This window comes from Pelobates fuscus, chromosome 12 (genome assembly GCF_036172605.1).
Source record: "Pelobates fuscus isolate aPelFus1 chromosome 12, aPelFus1.pri, whole genome shotgun sequence".
In the NCBI taxonomy this organism is placed as follows: domain Eukaryota; kingdom Metazoa; phylum Chordata; class Amphibia; order Anura; family Pelobatidae; genus Pelobates; species Pelobates fuscus.
The window spans coordinates 138,278,388-138,301,189 of NC_086328.1; the positions used below are offsets into that span (position 1 = coordinate 138,278,388).

At 41.0% G+C, this 22,802-nt stretch overlaps 1 protein-coding gene across 4 annotated transcripts in view; it reads left to right on the forward strand.

Moving 5' to 3' along the window:
* Positions 1 to 22,802, forward strand: part of SYT7 (synaptotagmin 7) — a 269,778-nt gene that overhangs the window by 244,925 nt on the left and 2,051 nt on the right. For all 4 annotated transcript variants that reach the window (XM_063438636.1, XM_063438637.1, XM_063438638.1 and 1 more), the window contains 3 exons: positions 11,886 to 12,156; positions 14,029 to 14,198; positions 19,961 to 20,075. In XM_063438636.1, the coding sequence (XP_063294706.1) occupies positions 11,886 to 12,156; positions 14,029 to 14,198; positions 19,961 to 20,075 (556 nt within the window). The remainder of the gene's footprint in view (positions 1 to 11,885; positions 12,157 to 14,028; positions 14,199 to 19,960; positions 20,076 to 22,802) is intronic.

Consider the following 22,802-nt stretch of genomic DNA (forward strand, 5'->3'; position numbering starts at 1 on the left):
ATTTTTTTTTTTTACCTAATTTTTTTTCCCCTAAATTAGTTTTGGTTTATTGTGCCCTATTGGAACGTAATCACTTGATCCTCTCACCCCCCCCCCTTTTCCCCCCTTCTCTCACTCCCCCCCCCCCCCCCTGTTTTGTTTTATCTAAATATGTGTAAATAAAGGTTAAACCTTACCTTGATATAGTTCTCCTTTATCCTCTTCCTTTGTCATAATGCCACGGCACTGGTTCCCTTTCCAAGGTCCAATGAAACTCTTCTCATACAGAAGGATTTTTGGACCTTGGACTCATGCGCAGTGAGCACCACGACTCAGACAATCAGGTTATTAGAATTGCACCTAGCTAATTACATGAGTCCCAGTGCGCAGTGTGTGATGATGATGCACATACGTGTTAGTTTTTTCAGTACTGGGCTGACTAAGTCATGTGTACTGGAGGTCTAACTAGACTTCGGAACACATTTAAAAATGTATCTGTAAAAGCAACCTTTCAAGATAAAAACTCTGCACATGCAGGTTGCTTCCACCATGGCCACTTTTAAAAGCTTTTATAAGTGGTCATCGCGGCATGAGTAATTCTTTTAAATCAAATTCCTTGTACGCACCCTTTTAACTATCACAGCTCCCATCACCATATCAAAATGAATTTATCTGAGAACTTGTCTTGGTCAGGGAGTCCCTGCCGGTCTGTAAGTATAGAATCTCCATATGAGATTTATCAAAATAATGGTACACACTGGCTCCATTTGGGAGGAAATGATACAGCACATGTCCTAACAAAACCACAACACTGAACCTCAAAGTAGAAATTGCTTAGAAAACCAAATTTAAAGGGGCATCCAGGTGTGGCATGATACGTGTTGCCCACGTTCAACCATCCACTCGGCTACATTCCCGCTAGTTTGAACAGTATGGAACGGGTATAATCCAGCTCTGTATTTATTTATTGCTCAATATTAGATGGCTGATGTATGAAATCAGATTGTGTAGCTGCATAAATATTATAATCTGTCATGTTTAATTTATTCAAGTAGCAATTAAAATAAAATGAAAGCAGCTGGATTGGATGACACGCACCCAACGTTGCACATGTAGCTCCGTTCATTTTTAAGCAGACATTTCAATGTTTTTTTCCATAATATTATGCTTCTCTGATTGTGCATATACAGTATTAAATTAGTGAATAAGAGAATATTCTAAGGACTAATGTTGGTTTCACTAATCTGACTGCAGTGATATCTCATGGATTCTACTCACTAAGTACCAAGTTCCAGCTGCTGAATTGCTGTAAAACGTGTATTGCAAGTGCAGCTGTGTTGCAGGAGTCTGGCGTGGTTAAAGACAAGTTCATTAATGTGCGGCTGACTGCAAGGTGAACTTGTGGCTCATTGGAAATCGGCAGCAGTAACGGGATCCATGATTTGTGTCGTTTTATCATTCTTACAAACATGTTAGTTTGTGACACACCTCTAGCTGTCTTCTTAAAATGAAACAAATGACTATACTGACTATACTACGAACAGGTTTTGCTGATCTTAGGTGGAGCCCTATTGGTTGTAGGTCCCCAGGTGGTATTTGTAAAAGTATTATTTCAATAAAGATAACTAGAAGGAATACGCTCACTAAACAAGCATTTGCTGCTAGTGTCGAGGGAAATTGCAAGCTTTTTATTTTTAATGAATGCCAAATTTATAACAGTCCAACCTTCTGAGTCAAAGAAAGAGAGCCCTGTACCTTATGTTAAAGGGACGTTATAGCCACCTGGCCCACTTTATCTAATTGAAGTGGTCTGGGTGCAGTGTCCCTTTTCCCCTTAGCCTTGCAATGCAAATCATTACAGTTTTAGTGAATGTTTACATTGTAGTGCTACCAGACAGCCACTAGAGGCGCTTTCTGCAGTGTAACAGAGTTTTACTCTACTTTGCATAAGGACACCCAGTGCTTTCACATGTGGAAGGCCTAATGTGTGTATGTGGCTCACTGTCTAACGTCGGCACTGCAGTCAGGTAAGTGGAAAAACATGTTTTACCCCTTTTGCAGCCAGGGAGAAACCGGGAGGGGTGGGGCCACAATGGCAGAGGGACACTTTAGTGTTAGGAATACATGTTTGTGTTCCTTCAGACACTAAGGTTTTCACAATCCCAGTCTATCAGCCCTGTGACGGGACTGTTGTAGCAAGTTAAACATTCTAAAGAGCTTAAAAACAATTCGCTAACAACCAGTACCCCTAAGTATCACTGCATAAGTACAGAAAACACCTCTCCTGACTTGATGATGTGTACAAGCATTAGTGATTTAACGATAATCAAAGGATAAATTGCTCTGCAACTAAAATGTAACACAGCGAAATTAGTAACAGAGCAAACACACCTACACAATACTAAAATGTATTTGAACACCTTAAAGGAACACCCATTGCAATGTCCATATGAAGCCTAAGGGGTTAATTACCCAAATTTCACCTATTCGCATCATCAATGCACTTGGCTGTCCATAATCTTCAACCTGTGATGTAATCGAGAAGCAGGCAAACATGCCATTTTTGTTTTCTTGATAACCTCTCAATGTTGTTGTATCAAGCTCGATTACAAGATTAACATCTGAATCATGCGTTGGCCCCTGTTTTTAGATGATCATATTTTGATTTCAGCAGCAAAATCTGTGGTAACATGGCCATTAAATCTGGATTGTTGGCTCTTTGATACCTGTCGCACGATTCCACGATAGGCTTAACGTAGTATGCCTTTATTGTAAAAAAAAAAGATTGCAGGCCGCCAAAGTTAAAGTTACAGGCAAAATAACTATCACGTGATTGAAGTGGTTATGGTGCATGTAGTCAATGGCGATCTCCAACTGTTCAATGTTAAACCGTTTTTAAATGGATCCCCAGCAGTCCATGGCTATGGCGAAGTGTGACTCCATATTAGCCATAGTGATCAATAACAATATGTGCCAGGGGACTCTGGAACCATAATCACTTCATTTCGATTAAGTAGTTATGGTGCCTATAGTGTCCACTTAACTAAAAATTACAGCCAAAAATAGGTGCTTAATCATTAAACCATTTGTTTGAAAATTGAAAAGGAAATAGTGTTTTTTAGACCATGACAGCTGAGCTGAATAAAATGTTAATAAATATAAATTGTAATAGTGGGCACTTAAAATGTATGGCAGCAGCAGCGAGTGCATCTTACATACCTATCTCATTTAAAGGCTTGCTCCAGCCGGAAAACAGTGTTTTAGAGCAACCTTTGGTGTGCTGGTCCACCAGATAAATAAAGTCAAAACGTTCCTCTTATTCCAGCGCCAACTCCAAGTTCTCCCGGCAGCCCAAGCCTCCTGGAGAATATTCCATATTCTATGTTTCTATTGATTATGTATGGATGTCTAAATTGGCATAAGTAGCAGATGGTATAAGTCACAAGGTTTTCTTGTATGAGAACTCTGGAATGTGGATTGAGGGTCTTGTCCTTATATGGTTAGCGTTATAGTCTGACGTCATTATGGTCATATCTATATAGTAACTGAACAAAGGGACACAAGGTCTCTCTCTCGGCTTTTCTTCCTGTACAGCTATGTAACGACGTAACTCTCCCATCAGAAGTCCAGCAATTACCATCTGCTGTTGAACATCCATGATCATGTAACATCCTTTGTTGTTTCATTATGTATCTGTAACTCTAAGAATAAACCTGAAGAAACCGTAAGTCAGATTGCGTATTAGTACTTTTCATTAATATAGACATATATTAATGTGACGAGCTTTTGACCCAAGTCTATATATCCAAAAGACGTATATATCAATCAACTGGAAAAAGACACAGAAGAAACAAGAGTTTATTACACCTCCTCCACTGATGTCACTGCTGACAACAGACATCCAACATGCACCGAACGTACGTTAGCAGGCTCTGAACACCTGCTCCAGCTGGTTAATGATGCCCCAAGGATGTCATCAGAGTTGGAGTTACACCTTCAGTGGGAAAGGGGTTAAACTGTTTGTGCTGTGTTTTATAGTGAAATGCTGCATCCACAGACTCCAAGCACCATCACCACTTCAAAACACTGAAGTGGTGATGGTGCTTGGAGTAACCCTTTAATCTATGCATTTCACAGAAACAAAAACAACAAAAAACTTTTACCTTTATTGAATATTCTATTTTTACAATATTTCAACTCCATCCTGAGTCTTTCACAAACTTTGCCAATTTCTCGAGTTTGAGTAATTTGGCTAAAATCCATAATTCCTTCGTCATTTCTTATCAGTTTCCACTTTAGTGAATAATACTGATTGTGAAGTAGTATTCACTTATTGAGATCCTGTTTGAGGGAAAATATCTGTAAACGTGTTATATCGTCATGAACACAAATTACAAGGTAAATAAGACTCTTTCATTTTTTATTAGTTCAGCTGGATACGTTGTCGATATTTTTGTTAACACTTCAATATAATCTGGTATATTGTAATGATATTGATCCAAGAAAAATTTATAGACTTGGCTTTAAACGCCAAAGAATATAATATACTTAATGCATTATTTTATGGTGAGTCCTTTGATTTATTCACAGTTCTCTATTCAAACTGTGGTGAATGCAGTCTAAATACATTATGCATGGAAAGAGCCTCAGACGAAAGTGAATACAAATCATTGACATAAACTATCCTGACGATATCAGATCATTGTAGGCACTGACGGCCCCTGTTCTGGCCAAGCTCCATGAGAATGCACTTCACATGTCGTGGGTGCTATTGCTAATGCACTTGTTAAGGTGTTAATTTACACCTTACATACACAGAGGTATGAAAGCAAACTTATAACAACAATAGGCTCTGCACAATGAAAACCAGATAGACAAACGTCATTAGATCCAAATGCAGGAGAAATGACTTTCTATTTTTATTCCTAAGACACTGTAGCTGACAGTCCTGTTGTGACAGAATTTGTTTGCAAGCTATACCCGTGTACTTAAAGGTAGATCTATGTCTGATTCTGTTGCTAAGAAATGTATTATGGAACTGTAAATGGTCAATTCAATTTGAAAAAACGATGGAGAAATTGGATTATAGGAATCACCTTTCCTGCACAATGGATGCTCAGGAGATAATATGATAGCTATATACGGAGACTTTCAAGGTCATTGTAGATATCTGCCATTGGCTCATTTCATCCAGAGGACTGTGTGTGTGTGTGACAGCAGGGTATCCCTCGGGATCAGAGATACAGTGAGGGCAGTCCATTACCATAGAACCAATTATTAGAAGTACAGCTCAATCTGTAAAAAATTATATATTTATTAATGATGGCACTCGGTGTTGGCATTTTTTATTATTAAACTACGAGGTTTGTGGAGTCGGTCTGACGTAATGCTGTTTTGGTTTATAAAGTTTATTGTAGTAACTATAACGAAACTAAATCTCCACTTCTTTCTTTCTTTCTTTCTTTCCCTCTCTTTGTCTCTCTCTCTCTTTTTTTTTTCTCTCTCTCTCTCTTTCTTTCCCTCTCTTTCTCTCTCTCTCTTTCTTTCTCTCTCTTTCTTTCTCTCTCACTCTCTCTCTGTCACGATTCCGGGAACCAAACACGCTAACACACACACAGAAAAGGTGCAGTACCGGACCTTAGAGTGGCCGGGCTAAGCACACAAAGAATAGTCAGGAGACAAGCCGAGTAAGGGGAACCAGAAGACAGAATAACGAGAGACTAGCCGAGGTCAAAGGGTAGGAGAAAGTCACAAGGTCGGATAAACAAGCCAGAGAGTACGTAACCAGAAACACAAGTTCAGTAGCAATACTAGCAAGCAAAGACCACAACAGGGCAGAGAGAGACCGGAAAGGTAAGTATTTAAACCCATAGGTTAATTCTGATTGGATAATTTCCAATCAGAATTAACAATCACACGTGGGAGATATCTATACCTCCCACTGTGATTGAGGCACTGTGCCTTTAACGCCAGGTCAGGTGGCTGACCCCGGCGTTTACAAAAATGGGCGGTCTCCCAGCATGCAGCGTCATGCATGCTGCCGCTGGGGGACAAAAAGGAAGACGCGGACGGCATCCGAGGCTGGGAGGATGCCGCTCGCCGAGCGTCCGACGAGAAGGGGACCGCGGACGGCTGGAGGGTGAGTGCCGCGAGCGGACTGCAGCCTCCCCTCGCAGCCGCCCGCGGGATCCTGACACTCTCTCTTTCTCTCTCTCTCTTTCTTTCTTTCCCTCTCTCTCTTTTTCTCTATCTCTCTCTTTCTTTCTTTCCCTCTCTTTCTTTCTCTCTCTCTTTCTCTCTCTCTTTCTTTCTTTTTTCTCTCTGTCTTTCTTTCGAAACCAGATTAAACATAGATTTAGAAAATAAGTTAGCATAACATTTATTCATTGATATGCAGGTTAGCACATAACATTTGCATAAAAGAGCGATTTTGCATTTCATTAGGTTTTTGAACAAAAAATGTAATGTGCCTTTACAGAATATACACCGATCCGCCATAACATTAAACCACTGACAGGTGAAGTGAATTACACGGACTATATCGTTATGGTGCCTGTTAAGGGGTGGGATATATTAGGCAGCAAGTGAACCGTCAGTTTATGTGAGGCAGGGAAGGAAAACTGGTGAACCAGCGTCAGGGTCACGGGCACCCAAGGCTCATTGATGCACATGGGAAGCGAAGACTAGTTTGTCTGGTCCGATCACACTGAAGAGTGGCTATAGCTCAGAAAAATTTAAAACTGGTCAGAGTGCGCATGATGAACCCTGTCCAACACTGAAAGCGCCTTCAATGGGCACGTGAGCATCAGAACTGGATCATAGAGCAATGGAAGAAGGTTGTCTGGTTTGATGAATCACATTTCTTTTAGATCAGGTGGATGGCAGGATGTGCTATGGGAAGAAGGCAGGCCGGCGGAGGCAGTGTTATACTCTGGGCAAGGTTCTGCTAGGAGATCTTGGGTCCTGGCATTCATGTGGATGTTACTTTGACACATTCCACCCACCTAGAGCTTGTTACACACCATGTACATTCATGGCAATAGTATTCCTTGATGACAGTGACCTCTTTCAGCAGGATAATGCTCCCTGTCACACTGCAAATATAATTCAGGAATGGCTTGAGGGACATGACAAAGGGTTCAAGGTGTTGCCGTGGTCTCCAAACTCCCCAGTTCTTAATCCGATTGAACATATGTGCTTGAAAAATAAATCCGTCCATAGAGGCCCCACCTCGCAACCTGCAGGACTTAAAGGGTCTGCTGCTAATGTCTTGGTGCCAGATACCATAGGACAGATTCTTGTGGAGTCCATGCTTTGATGCAGCAGAAGGGTAACCTACACGATATTAGGCAGGTGGTTTTAAAGTTGTGACTGATCAGTGTATATTTTCTAGTTATTAGTTCCTTTGTTTGCAAACATATTGTGTGATAAAAAGTTTGAAATGTGTCATAGAGGTTAAAAAAATAGCATAAAGTCATAAATATAAATATTTTTAACATGTAGCTCACTTCCTTAGAAAATATAAATAAAAATAATCAAATATCATGCATCTGCTTTTCCCAGTCATTATTTATTGAGCAATTTCATACAATATGGAGCCCTCAAAGTTTGAAACCTAAATTAGTAACCATTACTTGACTTAAACTTCTGTTGTTTAAAGAACCACTTTGGCAAGTAATTAGCGCCCTATTTATCCACAGAATGAATTCTGCAGGAACATTAAACCATACTTATTCTCTAAATGTCTATTATGTGCAGGTTTTCCATTGTCCTTAATCCATTTCCCTTTCCTTTTGGTCAGGAAGTGGCTGAGATTCCTTTAGTTGCGCTGTGCTTGCACAAGGCCTGTGTGTTCAGCACTTCAGGGGTTAATTCAATTTACATTACGTTACCGGACAGACAGGCGTGCTTTGTAAAAAAAATAATGAAAACTAACAAAAAATAAAAGCACAACCCACAGCTAAGTTTCATTTAGTTATCGGATTATGGATAAATCTCAGCAGTGCCAGCACCTCGATAATGGAAGACATTAACACGCAGTGAGCATGTATTTATCAGCCATACTATAATATGGCATCCAGTTAGGGGGATTACTGTCCTGTCTATTGTAAGACAATACAAGAGTCGAGCTATAATATAGAAGACTGACATCATTTGACAGAAGCCAAATGCATGATTTTTCTTTACTATTGAAGTTTTTATCTTAGGTGCCTCAAGACTCAATTTAAAAGGCATCAAAAACCCTTTAGCTTAAAGGACCACTATTGGCACCCAGACCACTGCAGCTCAATGAAGTGGTGTGGGTGCCAGGTAACCCTGCAGCTGTAAACACAGCCCAGCGGGAGGGGGTCCAGAGGGAGGGGGGAACTAATAAACCTATAGTGACAGGAAAACAAGATTGTTTTCCTGACACTATAGTGGCCCTTTAATAAAGCAGTTTTATTTATTTTTATTTCTAATTGGATGGCTGCCCACTTCCTTAAACTTAACCTGTCCAAAATCGAATTTCTGCTCTTTCTTCCCTCAAATGTTGTTCCTCCTGTCTCTGTCTGTCTCCACGTCAGTGGTGCTACCATCAGCTCTACCTCGCAGGCTCACTGCCTAGGTGTTCTCTTTGACTATAATCTCTCCTTCACGCCTAATGTCCAGTAACCCGCCAAATCCTTCCACTTCCATCTCAAAACCATGCGCATCTGCCCCTATTTAATGCTGGTGCTGGGCCATATCGCTATAATCTCGGGCCTGGACTACTGCAATCTACTCCTTAGTGGTCTTGCGTGTTTCCAACGTGCCCCGTTACAGTCTATAATTAATGTGGCAGTGAGGCTCATCTTCTTGTCTGCCTGCACCTCTCGCACTTTCCACTCTTCCCTCTCTGTCCTTACACTGACTTCCCATAAGATATATTGCTCAATTTCAAAACTCTGCTGCTTTACAAATCACTACATAACCTTCTTATCCTATCCTCCCTAATACACAAGTATGTCCCGTCTAGACCCCTCTAATCTGCCAAAGACCTGCGTCTACCCTCTGTACTCCCATCTCTGACACCCACCTTCAAGTCGTCTCGAGGGCTGTGCCGTTCCTGTGGAACTCCCTTTCCTGCTCAGTTAGACATTCATCAGTCTCTATTCCTTTAAAAAATCATTGAAAACTTACTTCTTCAGGAAAGCGTATCAATTAAACTGTTAATAGCTTTTCCTTCCAACACCTTGGTAACTTACCCTGCTTCCTCTCCTGTGTCTTCAGGGATTACTATTCTAGCAACCTACCCTACTCTTACCCAGGGGCGTATTAGCCGCGAGGCAAACAAGGCATTTGCCTTGGGCGGCATTTTTCAGGGGGCGGCAAAAAAAAGCCGCCCCCAAATGCCCAAGGCAAATGTCTTGTTAGCCTTGCGGCTAACAAGGCATGCAGGGCGGCCGGCGGGCTGCTGGGCAGTGCGGGCGGGTGGGTGGGCGGGCGGCGAGGGAGCACTTCCTCTGAGCTGTCTGCTCAGCTCCCTCGCGCGCCGCAGAGTGAGGCTGGGAGCCGGAATATGACGTCATATTCCGGCTCCGCCTCCCAGCATCACTCTGCGGCGCGCGAGGGAGCTGAGCAGACAGCTCAGAGGAAGTGCTCCCTCGCCGCCCGCCCACCCACCCGCCCGCACTGCCCAGCAGCCACTGGACCACCAGGGAGACAGATACCCCCCCAGCATTCCCAAAGGTAAGGAGGCTGGGGGGGTTAAATTAAAAAAAAAAAATGTATTAAATATGTGAGTGAGTGAGTGTGTTTGTATGTCTGTGTATGTCTGTTAGTGTGTCTGTGTGTGTGTATGTCTGTAAGTGTGTGTTTGTTAGTGTGTGTGTATGTCTGTTAGTGTGTGTGTGTGTGTGTGTCTGTTAGTGTGTGTGTGTGTCTGTTAGTGTGTCTGTGTGTGTCTGTGTGTGTGTGTGTCAGTGTGTGTGTGTGTGTGTGTGTGTGTGTCAGTAAGTGTGTGTGTGTGTATGTTAGTGTGTTTGTCTGTTAGACTGTGTGTGTCTGTTAGACTGTGTGTGTGTCTGTTAGTGTGAGTGTGTGTGTGTATCTGCTAGTGAGTGTGTGTGTTAGTGTGTGTGTGTTTCTGTTACCTAGTGTATGCGTATTTGTCAGTGAATGTGTGTGTGTGTATTTAGAAGGCGGGACGGGGGAAGTGTTGGGTGGGGGTGGCGCGGGCGGGGGGGGGAGGGTTGGGTGGGGGTGGCGTGGGCGGGAGGGGGGCGCCTGAGTTTTGTCCTGCCTAGGGCAGCACAAAACCAGGATACACCACTGCTCTTACCTCTTGTGTCACTTTACACTTACTCCCTCTAGAATGTCAACGCATTTGAGTTTGGCCCTCAGTAACCTCTGTTCTCGTGCGTAAACTTGTCTGGTTATAAAAACTTACTCTTAGTCCACCCATTGTACAGCACTATGGAATTTGGTGCTTTATAAATAATATTAATAAAGTAAGTTTAAAGATTAGATATCTCTCTACAGGAAATGTCTAGAAATGCTGTGTTAGCTGTGTCATATGCGGGGGGGGGGGTGCCTGGGGCTGCATAAACAAAGTGATATAACTCCTAAATGGCAGAGAATTGAACAGTGAGACTGCAGGGGCATGATCCATACACCATGGTGACGTAAGCATCAGAACTAGAACATGGACCAATTGAAGAAGGTTGCTTGGTCTGATGAATCACAATTTCTTCTAGATCAGGTGGATGGCCGGGTGGATGTGTGTTTACCTGGGAAGAGATGGCAGACGAAAGAAGGGTCCTGCCTTGGGTCCTGGCATTCATGTGTGACTTTGAAACGTACCACCTGTCTTGAGATTGTTGCAAACAATGTACGTCGTTTCATGACAATGGACAATGGACAAGATCTGCTCCTAATGCCTTGCCTCGATGCATCAGAGCTGTTTAAGAAGCATAAGTGGGACCTACCAAATATTGGGCAGGAGGGTTTAATGTCGTGGCTGATCAGTGTATGAATTGCTATGCTTTCTGGCATATTCACATTACTGACATTTTTCTATATTGATTGTTCCCAGGACTCATTATATAGTAGCCTGACACCTATACTCTTTGTAGTGACTTGCCCGTGAGTGATGCTAACCAATAATTTGCCATATTAGTTCTTATACCATTGTTTAAATGTATTACTAATAGAAACTCTGGAATCCAAATAGAGATTTTAAGTACAAGACAAATATCAATAGGGATGCTACTGTATCATCAAATTATAGTTAGATATGAAAAGGTAAGATTCAGGTCCCAATCTTAAAGGAATACTCCAAACACCATAATCACTACAGCACTCTGTAGTGGTTATAGTGCAAGGAGTTTCCTGCTGCCCTCCGAATGTGAAGTTTAAAAATTGTTTGACAACTTAACTGGGTTCCCCTGTGTGCCAGGCTCCTCTTCCATTGAGGGCTGGAAGCTCCTGAATGGAGCTTTCATTAGCTCTCCCGGGCTAAGTCTATCTGTGTAGGGACAGCTCATTATTATTATTATTATTTTATTATTTATATAGCGCCATCAGATTCCATAGCACTGTACAAAGGGGCTCATTGGCTGAGTGTATCAGCTGATCTTTTTGGTACGCTTCTGGCTCTCAATGCAGGAGGTGACAGGCTCCCTGTGGTCCCTGGGTAAGTTGTCAAACTATGAGCAAACAGCTTAACTACATAAAATCAGGGGATCCAGCACATTCCCTGCAATTTAACCATTACAGTGTGCTATAGTGGTTATGGTGGTTGGAGTGTTTCTTTAAAAAAAAAAAAAAGATTACCTTACACATTGAAATGCAAAGAAAACCCCTAATACAGTTTCTGGGTACAATAACAGATTTGCTAACAAAACCAATGGTTCATATTATCTCATTTTAGCTTGTTTTCTCCCCAGTTGTCTCCAGGTTCAGATGAGGAAGATGGCCATGACAGTTCAGGACGGGAAACCCTGGGACGTATTCAGTTCAGCGTGGGATATAACTTTCAGGAGTCCACTCTTACTGTCAAAATCTTGAAGGCTCAGGAGCTGCCTGCCAAGGACTTCAGTGGCACCAGTGACCCTTTTGTAAAGATCTATTTACTGCCCGACAAGAAGCACAAGCTAGAAACTAAAGTGAAGAGGAAAAACCTCAACCCGCACTGGAATGAGACCTTCCTCTTTGAAGGTGAGTCACAATTTGGCAGGGGAACAGGAATCTGCTTTGGAGGGTGTGAATGATCATGGAAATTGAGCATTCTAACCATCTGGGGTACCGCATTTCTATATAAATATTCTGGTGTAACCTTTGTGTTATGTTTGAAATATTGCGGTCTGTTGGGGACAGGGATCCATGCTAACTGTCCTGCAAACCATGCCTCAATGGGACACCAGGGATCCATGCTAACTGTCCTGCAAACCATGCCTCAATGGGACACTAGGGATCCATGCTAACTGTCCTGCAAACCATGCCTCAATGGGACACCAGGGATCCATGCTAACTGTCCTGCAAACCATGCCTCAATGGGACACCAGGGATCCATGCTAACTGTCCTGCAAACCATGCCTCAATGGAACACAGAGATGTGGTTGAAAGAATTGTAGCAACTGCTAAGCTTAAAGGGACACTGTAGTCACCTGAACAACTTTAGCTTAATGAAGCAGTTTTGGTGTATAGAACATGCCCCTGCAGCCTCACTGCTCAATCCTCTGCCATTTAGGAGTTAAATCCCTTTGTTTATGAACCCTAGTCACACCTCCCTGCATGTGACTTGCACAGCCTTCCATAAACACTTCCTGTAAAGAGAGCCCTATTTAGGCTTTCTTTATTGCAAGTTCTGTTTAATTAAGATTTTCTTATCCCCTGCTATGTTAACAGCTTGCTAGACCCTGCAAGAACCTCCTGTATGCGATTAAAGTTCAATTTAGAGATTGAGATACAATTATTTAAGGTAAATTACATCTGTTTGAAAGTGAAACCAGTTTTTTCATGCAGGCTCTGTCAATCATAGCCAGGGGAGGTGTGGCTAGGGCTGCATAAACAGAAACAAAGTGATTTAAAGGACCACTCTAGTGCCAGGAAAGCATACTCGTTTTCCTGGCACTAGAGTGCCCTGAGGGTGCCCCCACCCTCAGGGACCCACTCCCGCCCGGCTCTGGAAAGGGGAAAAGGGTTAAAACTTACCTTTTTCCAGCGCTGGGCGGGGAGCTCTCCTCCTCCTCTCCGCCTCCGTTCCTCCCCGTCGGCTGAATGCGCACGCGCGGCAAGAGCTGCGCGCGCATTCAGCCGGTCACATAGGAAAGCATTCATAATGCTTTCCTATGGACGCTTGCGTGCTCTCACTGTGATTTTCACAGTGAGAATCACGCAAGCGCCTCTAGCGGCTGTCAGTGAGACAGCCACTAGAGGAAATAGGGGAAGGCTTAACTAATTGATAAACATAGCAGTTTCTCTGAAACTGCTATGTTTATAAAAAAAATAGTTAACCCTAGCTGGACCTGGCACCCAGACCACTTCATTAAGCTGAAGTGGTCTGGGTGCCTAGAGTGGTCCTTTAACTCCTAAATGACAGTGAATTGAGCAGTGAAATTGCAGGGGAATGATCTATACACTAAAACTGCTTTATTTAGCTAAAGTAATTTAGGTGACTATAGTGTTCCTTTAACATTAGCCATTGCTGGGTTTATTACGTTGCATTCTGTCTTTGAAGTAGCTACTGAGCTCTCATCTAATGATGTATGTTGAGATTTTTCAATCATTTTGGAGTATCCTTCTTTAATTGCCTTTGAATTGTCCTGTTGCAGCGACTGTGATCTAACGAAAAGTCTGCTGTTTTGTTCGTGTAAAAGTTACCGGTTCTCATTTCTTATAGTGCAATGATGGCCAACATTTGGAAGACCAATTAAAGCAATGATTTAACGTCACGGGAATGTAGTCAATAATAATCAATAATAGCTGGAGGGACAGACGTTAGCCATAAATGTTGTTGTTTTTTTTAGGAAGTTTTCAGTTAATGTTTTTATTCCTGACCATATTACGTGTGTTTCTTTATGCCTTTAGGATTCCCTTATGAGAAAGTGGTGCAGCGAGTGCTTTATCTTCAGGTTTTGGATTATGACCGATTCAGTAGGAATGACCCCATTGGAGAAGTATCCCTCCCCCTAAACAAGGTAGACCTCACACAAATGCAGACCTTCTGGAAGGAGCTGAAACCGTGCAGCGATGGAAGTGTAAGAACATTTTAATATACAAACATAAGGTTGTTTTTCTGGGTACATTGAGGGATGGGAGGGGGACCCAGTATTGTCTGCATTCTTTCATTGAACTAAACCTAAGAATCAGTCATTAGGACTAAATATTATGACTCTATTATGACGGGAGCAATGTGACCGGATAGATGTAGCGCCTATTTTCTAAATCACAACCCATTAAATTTAGAAGAGAATAGCACACTATGCAGCAAAATAATTCACTATATTAGTAAACAAAATGTAACATTGTACAGTTGGACAGATATTGTATCTGAATTTATGGAGGAATACAGTATACATATATTTAGAACAGGTTTACCCAGACAGAACATTTACACAAGCTACACAGAATACTGCATATTTTAGGTGAAGATACCCACTCTGCCAAATCCTTCAATTTACACCAATTCTGGTTTATCGAATACCGTGTAGTAATGCGACCGCAGGGCATACATACAAATCACCGGCGTCACCAGCCCTCACAAGCAGACCTTTAATATCAGCTACAAAGATGCAATCATAAATTGGGGGTCTAAATGCATCGGTTTATAGACATATTTGTGATCAGCAAATTCATCGATTGGGTTTTGCATCTGGCTGAATAGGTTCACTAAGTACAAAGATCTTAGCAGGTAGCTCAAAAGTACTAAAAAGAATTGGCACAAACATGCATTTGGAATATATTTAGCCAGGGATGAGTGTTCATATAGTTGGCATTCGTTTGCTTGTATTATACTAAATATAAATCCTTTTAACAAAACAGTTCAAAGAAATTATTCATTACGCATAGTGCGGATATATTAATTATTCAAATCTTAAAATGTTATATTGCACTTTGTATATTAAAAGCTATGGGGAATTTAATAGTCTCTCCAAATAAGATCCAAATGTTTCTAAGTGAGACCTGTTCATGTCCCCACTTGCAATTGGTGAACCTTTTCTAGGCATTGATGTTGCCCTGTATGAGCTATTGACGATGTTTTTATCATCGGTTTGAGAAGTCATTTACAATCTAGCAACCATTCTAGGCTCGCAGCCATAACCGAAAGGTAGATTTTCATATATACTACATTTCCCATGATGCTTTCTTAGCCTTGAGACTGGCAAATGATCCTGGGTGTTGTAGTTCTGCAGCAGTTGATGCATGGTAAGTTTTGAGCGACCATGTGCTAAGGGGAGCACTGAAGTGTTACTATCGGATGATAATTTGGCCATTCTTTATTGAGGAAATAAAGTAGTAGTTTTGTTCCTAAAATAATTATAAACAAAATACACGTTTGTCAGCAACAAAATCAAGTCCAAAATAAAGTTTTAAATAAATCACATAACCCCCCACAAATCCCTTGTCCATAGATACCCCTCTGAAAATCCAAACTATTGTTTAAACGACGCTCGGTTAATATTCTAACGGCATTGTTAATATCCGAATATTTGCATTCTGGATGTTCGGTTTGAGATATAGGTTTGTACGAATAGGATCATTCTATTATCAATCTTACTGCCTTCCAGTCCCAGAAAATATCCATCTATCGTACAGTCAGTAATTGAACGTATTCCTTTCAGTGTCAGTTAGATGAAGAATTACCCATTAGTCTGGTAAGGATCTATTGACCTCCACACCTACATAAAGTCACCAAACGTAAAGACAAGAGGAAGAATATTGCCTCGATCAGAAGCATTTACAGGAATAAGCAGGGCCAGATATATATGTCAGATGCCTGTAGGATCTGAGATTATTCACTAAATCGTGAATTGTCAGGAAGTAGCCAGGAATTCCAAAGACTTTTTCTCATTTTGATTATTTATGCTTTGATATTACGTTCTCTCGTACTGCCAAATCCAGCCCTGAGAACAAGCACCGCTATCAGAGAAAATAGAACGTTTATTGTAGGATTGTAGGGGATTGGCCTCAAATAACCTTCTTATCCCTATATCATATATTCTGATATTCCAGAATCATAAGTAGTATCTTGCAGAATATCAAAAAGCTGAAGAGGGGCCTCAGACTAGAAAGGAGGGACAAGGAAATTGGGATCCTAAAGAGATATGGTCCCAACTTAATATCGAACGTTTGGAGGTACACCATTCATATTCATATATACATCTGTGTATATGGATAGATATACACAGAGAATATATTGGAGTACCATAATCAGGGTTGAGGCCATTGATCTGTATTGATGCACATATGGCTATAATTCTAATTAGTCTACATCTCATTTGATGGTGGTGATCCCTCAGTACAGCTGTCTCCTTCTCGCTCATAAAAAGATGAACACACACGTACACACATGCATTCCTGTGATCTACATTGTCCAAAGGGCACATTGTATCATAACATGTAATTACAGCCATTCAAAGAGCCAGCAGAGAGCAGTGAGATACGTTGTATCCTTGTGTCTCTTTTAATGGTATAATTGTATGTTCTCATTCTGGATGTTTACATCACCTGTGATATCTGAGTGTGCTTGTTACAAAGCCAGGAATCCAGAGAGCTGTGCGCACGCCTCGTTACAGCACGCTAAACACTGGCAGAGAATTCCCATTTCAGAGACTGGGCACAGAGACTAACAGAACAGCAGCTGTACAATTAGCAGGACTGCAGACGTTGTATTTATTATTCACACTAACACCTTCTACATCGAATGAAAATGAATTAATTTGGGTTTAGCTCATGCAACTATAATCCGTGACACCCAAAACCGTGCTATGCACCTAGCTAGACACCCATTCTGCCTCTACATACACATTTATCCAGAACTCCTCCACTGACTGCTGTAGGGAAGACATTTACATGATTTTAAAGGGACACCCCAGACCCCTAACACTTCAGGTTTATTAAGTTCTTTACATGTGAAGAGTGTGTCCTCTTATTTCATTTTACAAAAAAGTGTACATTTCTGTAGAAATTGGCACTTTTATAAATGAAGCTTGTTACACCCCCCTAACTGTCAGACAATCAGTTCTCTTACTTCCTGGTTTGGTTGCTCAGTAGAGCTAAACTCAAGAGGCAGCAATTGCCCAGAGCACCTCCCTTGCAAAGACTTCTCACTGAGCTGCATTGGGAAGTCTGTGATTGGACAGCCACAGAAAGTCTGGGCGGGGTTAGAAGGGGAGGGCTTGCAAAGGCTGCAGACAAGAGATCTACAGATTTTACAAGCCGTCTTAGATAAACCGTAATAAAAAAAGGCATACGTAAATGTGGACAGTGGAGTGTTCCTTTAAATACTCAGGGCTATGCACAAATGTAGATGTAGAACATTTTAACTAATACATTTATATACTTGAAGCCTCAGACACAGATATTTACCCATTCACAGAGCTCTTTTTTTGCAGTATTTTGACAAACAGATCTCCCCTTGTGATATTAGTAGATGCCCAAATCATCTAACAGATATTAACACCCAAAGGTTCTCTACTTAGATTTTATGAACCCAGAGCTCCTCTACTGACAAACGTCCACAAGCCGGGGTTTATTTACTAAACTTTGAAATAAATCAAACTGAAATCTGAATTGCAGCATTTAGCCGCAGTAGCTGATATGGAAAAAGATCCCCACCCGAGTTACAATCAAAGTCTGATTTTAAGCTGTAATTTTTCCAGTCTGGTTTTCTGGTTTGCTATAATTCAGAGTTTAGTGAATTAACCCCAACAAAGCTCATCTCTTCTGCCAATAAATGATTTAACTCACCGGACATCTTAACATATTCAACTCCCGGAGATTATCTACAGTGCAGCATAACATAGTCTATCCCATGGAGGAAAATACATTCATCTACAAAAACGCCCAAAGAGGGATTTTATGAAAACATACAAAAATAAATATGTAAATACATTCAATATTCAAAACGCAAGTTACGTAGAGAAAGCAGGGCCCAACACAGTATTTAAATAATAAGGAAAATCAGATATAAGTAAGAAAGTAAAGCAGTGAGGTGATCCAGGGTCGGACAGGGGATAGGGAATTCCGAAACATCGTAGGCATCAGATTTAGAGCAACAGACCATAATATGCTGGACAGATCAATGAACCGCTCCAAGGCTGGCTATAGATTTATACAACCGATTTTAATATAATATCATTTTAGAATCATTATAACAGCTGTTACGCAGACATTTTTATTATATCAAAGAAGTCACTGAGGCAGAGTATGCTGTGAGATATAATAAAATAAGGATAGATCCATGCTTGCTGCGGTAGTGTGGGTGCCCATGTAAAATGGCCCATAGCAATTCCTAATATTTTGCTATAAAATATGCCGGCATCTATATCCACAGTGCCTCCTCTCTAATCACAAACAATCCCAGGGGGTAATATTTACGATTATATTAATGGACATTGTTGGGAATATTTTCACTACATTATTGTTCCTATTCCCTATGAGGAAATCAGTTTAAGAGGCACTCCAGTTCTTTTCAATGCCACAGGCCGCCATTGACCAAAATAGTCACAGGAACATGTTTAGAAGAGCCATGTGACCAAGTGTGAGGAAATCTGGAGTTCTGTTTCCTTATTCCATTGCGTTGGTCTACACACTGGAATAGAGTATTTAGATACTAACAAGTCCACTTTCTTGCTTGCAGGTTGACTGGTGAGATAGCAAAGAAAGACCCTTTCTTTACTGTGGCTAGATTTAAAGGGACACTATACGCACCAAAACCACTTTAGCTTAATGAAGCAGTTTTGGTGTATAGATCATGCCCCTGCAGTCTCACTGTTCAATTATCTGCCATTTAGGAGTTCAATCACTTTGTTTCTGTTTATGCAGCCCTACCCACACCTCCCCTGGCTGTGACTGACACAACTTGCATAAAACCAAATTATTTAATTTTCAATCAAATTTAACTACTTTAAATGTTTTTATTTCCTGCTTTGTAAATTGAACTTTAATCACATACAGAAGGCTCCTGCAAGGTCTAGCAAGCTATTAACAGAGCAGGAAATTAAAAAAAAAATCTAAATTAAACAGAATTTGCTATAATGGAAGTGTAAACATTACATGACTCTTTACAGGAAGTGTGTAGGAAGGCTGTGCAAGTCACATGCAGGGAGGTGTGGCTAGATTTGCATAAAGAAAGTGATCTAACTCCTAAATGGCAGAGATTTGAGCAGTTGTAAAGCAGGGGCATGATCTATATACAAAAACTGCTTCATTAAGCTAAAGATGTTTTGGTGACTCTATTGTCCCTTTAAGTCACTAATATTTCTAACAGATTCTGCACTACTGGATTTTGGAAACTAATTAGATTAATTAATATTGTCTTAACAGATTCCTGATAATAAAGGAATATTGTTTCTTCAGCTCTATTTCCGCTAGTAAATTCTATTTTGTAAATCAGAAATTGGAGAATTGGAAATGCATGTTAAAATTAGCACACATGTGACTGTATAATGATTTTATCTGTAATGGTTAATGTTCAGTAACCAGCTTTATTTCATCATTGTTCTCTTACTAGTTTACATTTCTGTTGTGAAAGCCAGCTTCGTGTGCGATACGTTGATATGCATGGAATTTCGTCTTCCTTATATTGTGCTATTTATCATGCATGCCGTAACCTGATAGCTTGTAGCAAAGTGTTTATTATAACATTACAATTATTAATCTTTAGTTTGTTGACCCTTCTGGCAGCAATGCATATCAGACCTCTGAGGAATCAAAGGAATTGTACATTGTTAGTGTGTTTATTTCCAAGGCAAGGCTGAGTAATGTCTGTTAAGTTTATCTTATTGCTGTTTTACAGGGAAGCCGCGGGGAGCTGCTCTTGTCCCTCTGCTACAATCCATCCGCAAACTCAATCATTGTCAATATAATCAAGGCACGGAACCTGAAAGCTATGGACATTGGAGGAACCTCAGGTCTGTACTAGTCCTGTAGACGTCTGCCATAAGTGGTTATTGCCAGTAATGTGCTAATGGCCACAGTCACCAGGAAGGGCACAAATGGCAGTTTGATAATGAGTCCGGTTTTACAGTATAATTCTGCTTGAACACAATAGTATCTCAGTTCTGGGTCTGATCACAAACATTGTTTACTTGAGCGTAGTGTAGTGTAGAGGTCACAGCAGGTCACTTCATCCAAGTCTGACTCCTGCAAGCCCTACAGAGCTGGGTCCAGGTACTCGTTTGAACAAAGATCTGTAGATATGCACAGCATGGATAGAAATAAGGGTGATTGGTAGGCTAATAGCAAGGGGCACATTGCCGCTGATAAGAACATCTTGTTTTTGAGCTTTAATCGGTTCACGCGGTAACTGAAAAAAAAAAAAAAAAAAAGATCTGGCACTCACAAACTCCCAAAACAGCAATTTTTTATTAGGAACCCACCAGGAACATCTCTGCCCCAGTTTCAGGACTTTTATCAAGTCCTGATCATGTCAGCACCTCAAGAAATATTGGTGATTGCCATCTCTCTTTGTTCATTCAATGAATCCTAGTATCTAATTGAAAAGAGTTAGACATATGAAAATGATACGTGAACATGAAAAGCCTTCTAATTGGAATCATTTCAGCAGTAAGAAGAACGATGTTCATGCAAAGATAAAGCTGGTGGTCTTAAGAAGATGAGTAGAGTGGTCTGAATGTTACATTTATACTGGACAATGGTAGCAACAATGTCACAACCATGACATTTCTCTAGCTGATCTGAAGTGTTATCTTGTGTTTTAAAGATCCCAACGTTTCGGCCCTTGACAGGGCACTTGTCAAGCTTTACAAAGGCCCTGTTGTGGGTGGAAACATTGCTTTTCATCTGCTGCAACAAACCTGTTCACTGGATTTACCTGGAGTGCCTGGACCATCATTTATTTTCTGCACTCTTATGTTCTAAAGGTACATCCATTCCCCATATAGTTCTAATAACAAACATATAATACTGAAATGAATGAGCCTAGAATTTGTAAGAATATCCAAAGTATTACAACAAGCGAGGAGGGTTCTGGGTTATGTACAGAAAATGCATAATAGTATACCGAGATAAAACTGCCTGCTAAGTGCCCTCGTTTGTCCTGTGTTAACATAACTGATATAAGAATGAATGTAACACAGGAGCGAGGGCCAGAAATAGAATGCTATAATAGAAGGATGGATAATCTTTGACAAACAGATAATTTTGCACTTTAATTTTGGAATCCGCTAAATGTCCACACCTTGCCCTGGCATACCATACCATACCATGTACATTATGGAATAATCTTGATTTTTTTTTTCTTTAATTATTTGCATTGCTGTGTTTGTACTTGATTTATATGGCCGGGCATGTTATTGCACCAGGTGTTCTTCTGAACAGCAGCTTTATTTAAGTGTACTATACTACTCTGTAGATCAAACATTTTTAAGTATAGTCACACCTGGAGAATGGGATGTATGCATAGGCGTGCTCAGCCTATTGTATTAGGGTGTGCACCCTAAAGCAAACACACGCCGCGTGTATATGTATGTATGTATATATATATATATATATATATATATATATATATATATAAATTTATGTGTATGTATATATATATATATGTATATATATATATATATATATATACATACACATATATACACACACACATACATACACTGCTGTGTGTGTGTGCTGTTAGTGTGCTGTGTGAGGGTGCTGTGTGTGTGTAAGGGTGCTGTGTGTGAGGGTGCTGTTAGTGTGATGTGTGTGAGGGTGCTGGTAGTGTGCTATGTGGGTGAGGGGGGATCCTTGCTGCCATTCCTGGTGGTCCAGTGGAGAGTGAACTCTAGCCTGCGGGGCTAGAGTTCACTCTCGCAAGTCCTCTCCTGCCTTCCTCCATGCTGCTGTGGGCTGGTGAAGTAGATCTTTCATCTCCCCACTGGCCCATGGAGGCTTAGAGCAGAGCCGGGCTCTGCATGAGCTGACAGGGGAGATCCTGAGAGCTCCCCTGCTGGTATCAATCCATAGATGGGCCGCAGGGATTAGGGTGTGCCCAGTCTATGGATTTATGCAACGTAGACATCACTTGACCAACAGATGTGTTTTTAGAATTCCTAGTAGGGGGACCAGGGGGAGGTCTGCCTTTTCTGTAACTCTCTGGGCTTTTAGGATTTTAGATTTCTGAAACAAGAAGAGGTAAAGCAATTCAGGATCATTCTTAGAGAAACAAGTAAGAGGGGCTTCAACGAAAGTTCATCCTCTATTGCCAGGTAAATGCTCTGGTTTTAGGGCTTATAAGATGCTATAAGATCTCTGGTTTTAGGGGTATGCTATAAGACCTCTGGTTTTATAGAAATGGACTGGAGTTCGTACTCAGGAACGCACTGGGGGTTAAGTCCTGTTCTGATTTTATCGAAACACAATGGGCTGAGGGAATTTAAAGGTATCAAGGTGCTTTAGTACTTTTGAAATTCTCTAGGTCTCTTGGTGTGAACTAGTTCCAGGGATTGTTCTGGGATCAAGATCATGTTCTTGTACCAGAACCATGCTCTGTTGTCAAATATGTGTCCTAGCACCAGAGGAGTGTTCATTAAAATGCTATTAACTCGGGTAAATATAAACTGTAAACTAAGGCACGGCTCTGTCCATAATGCTTTGTCTGTAAAATTTCTGTGTGTAATAAGTCATTGTTC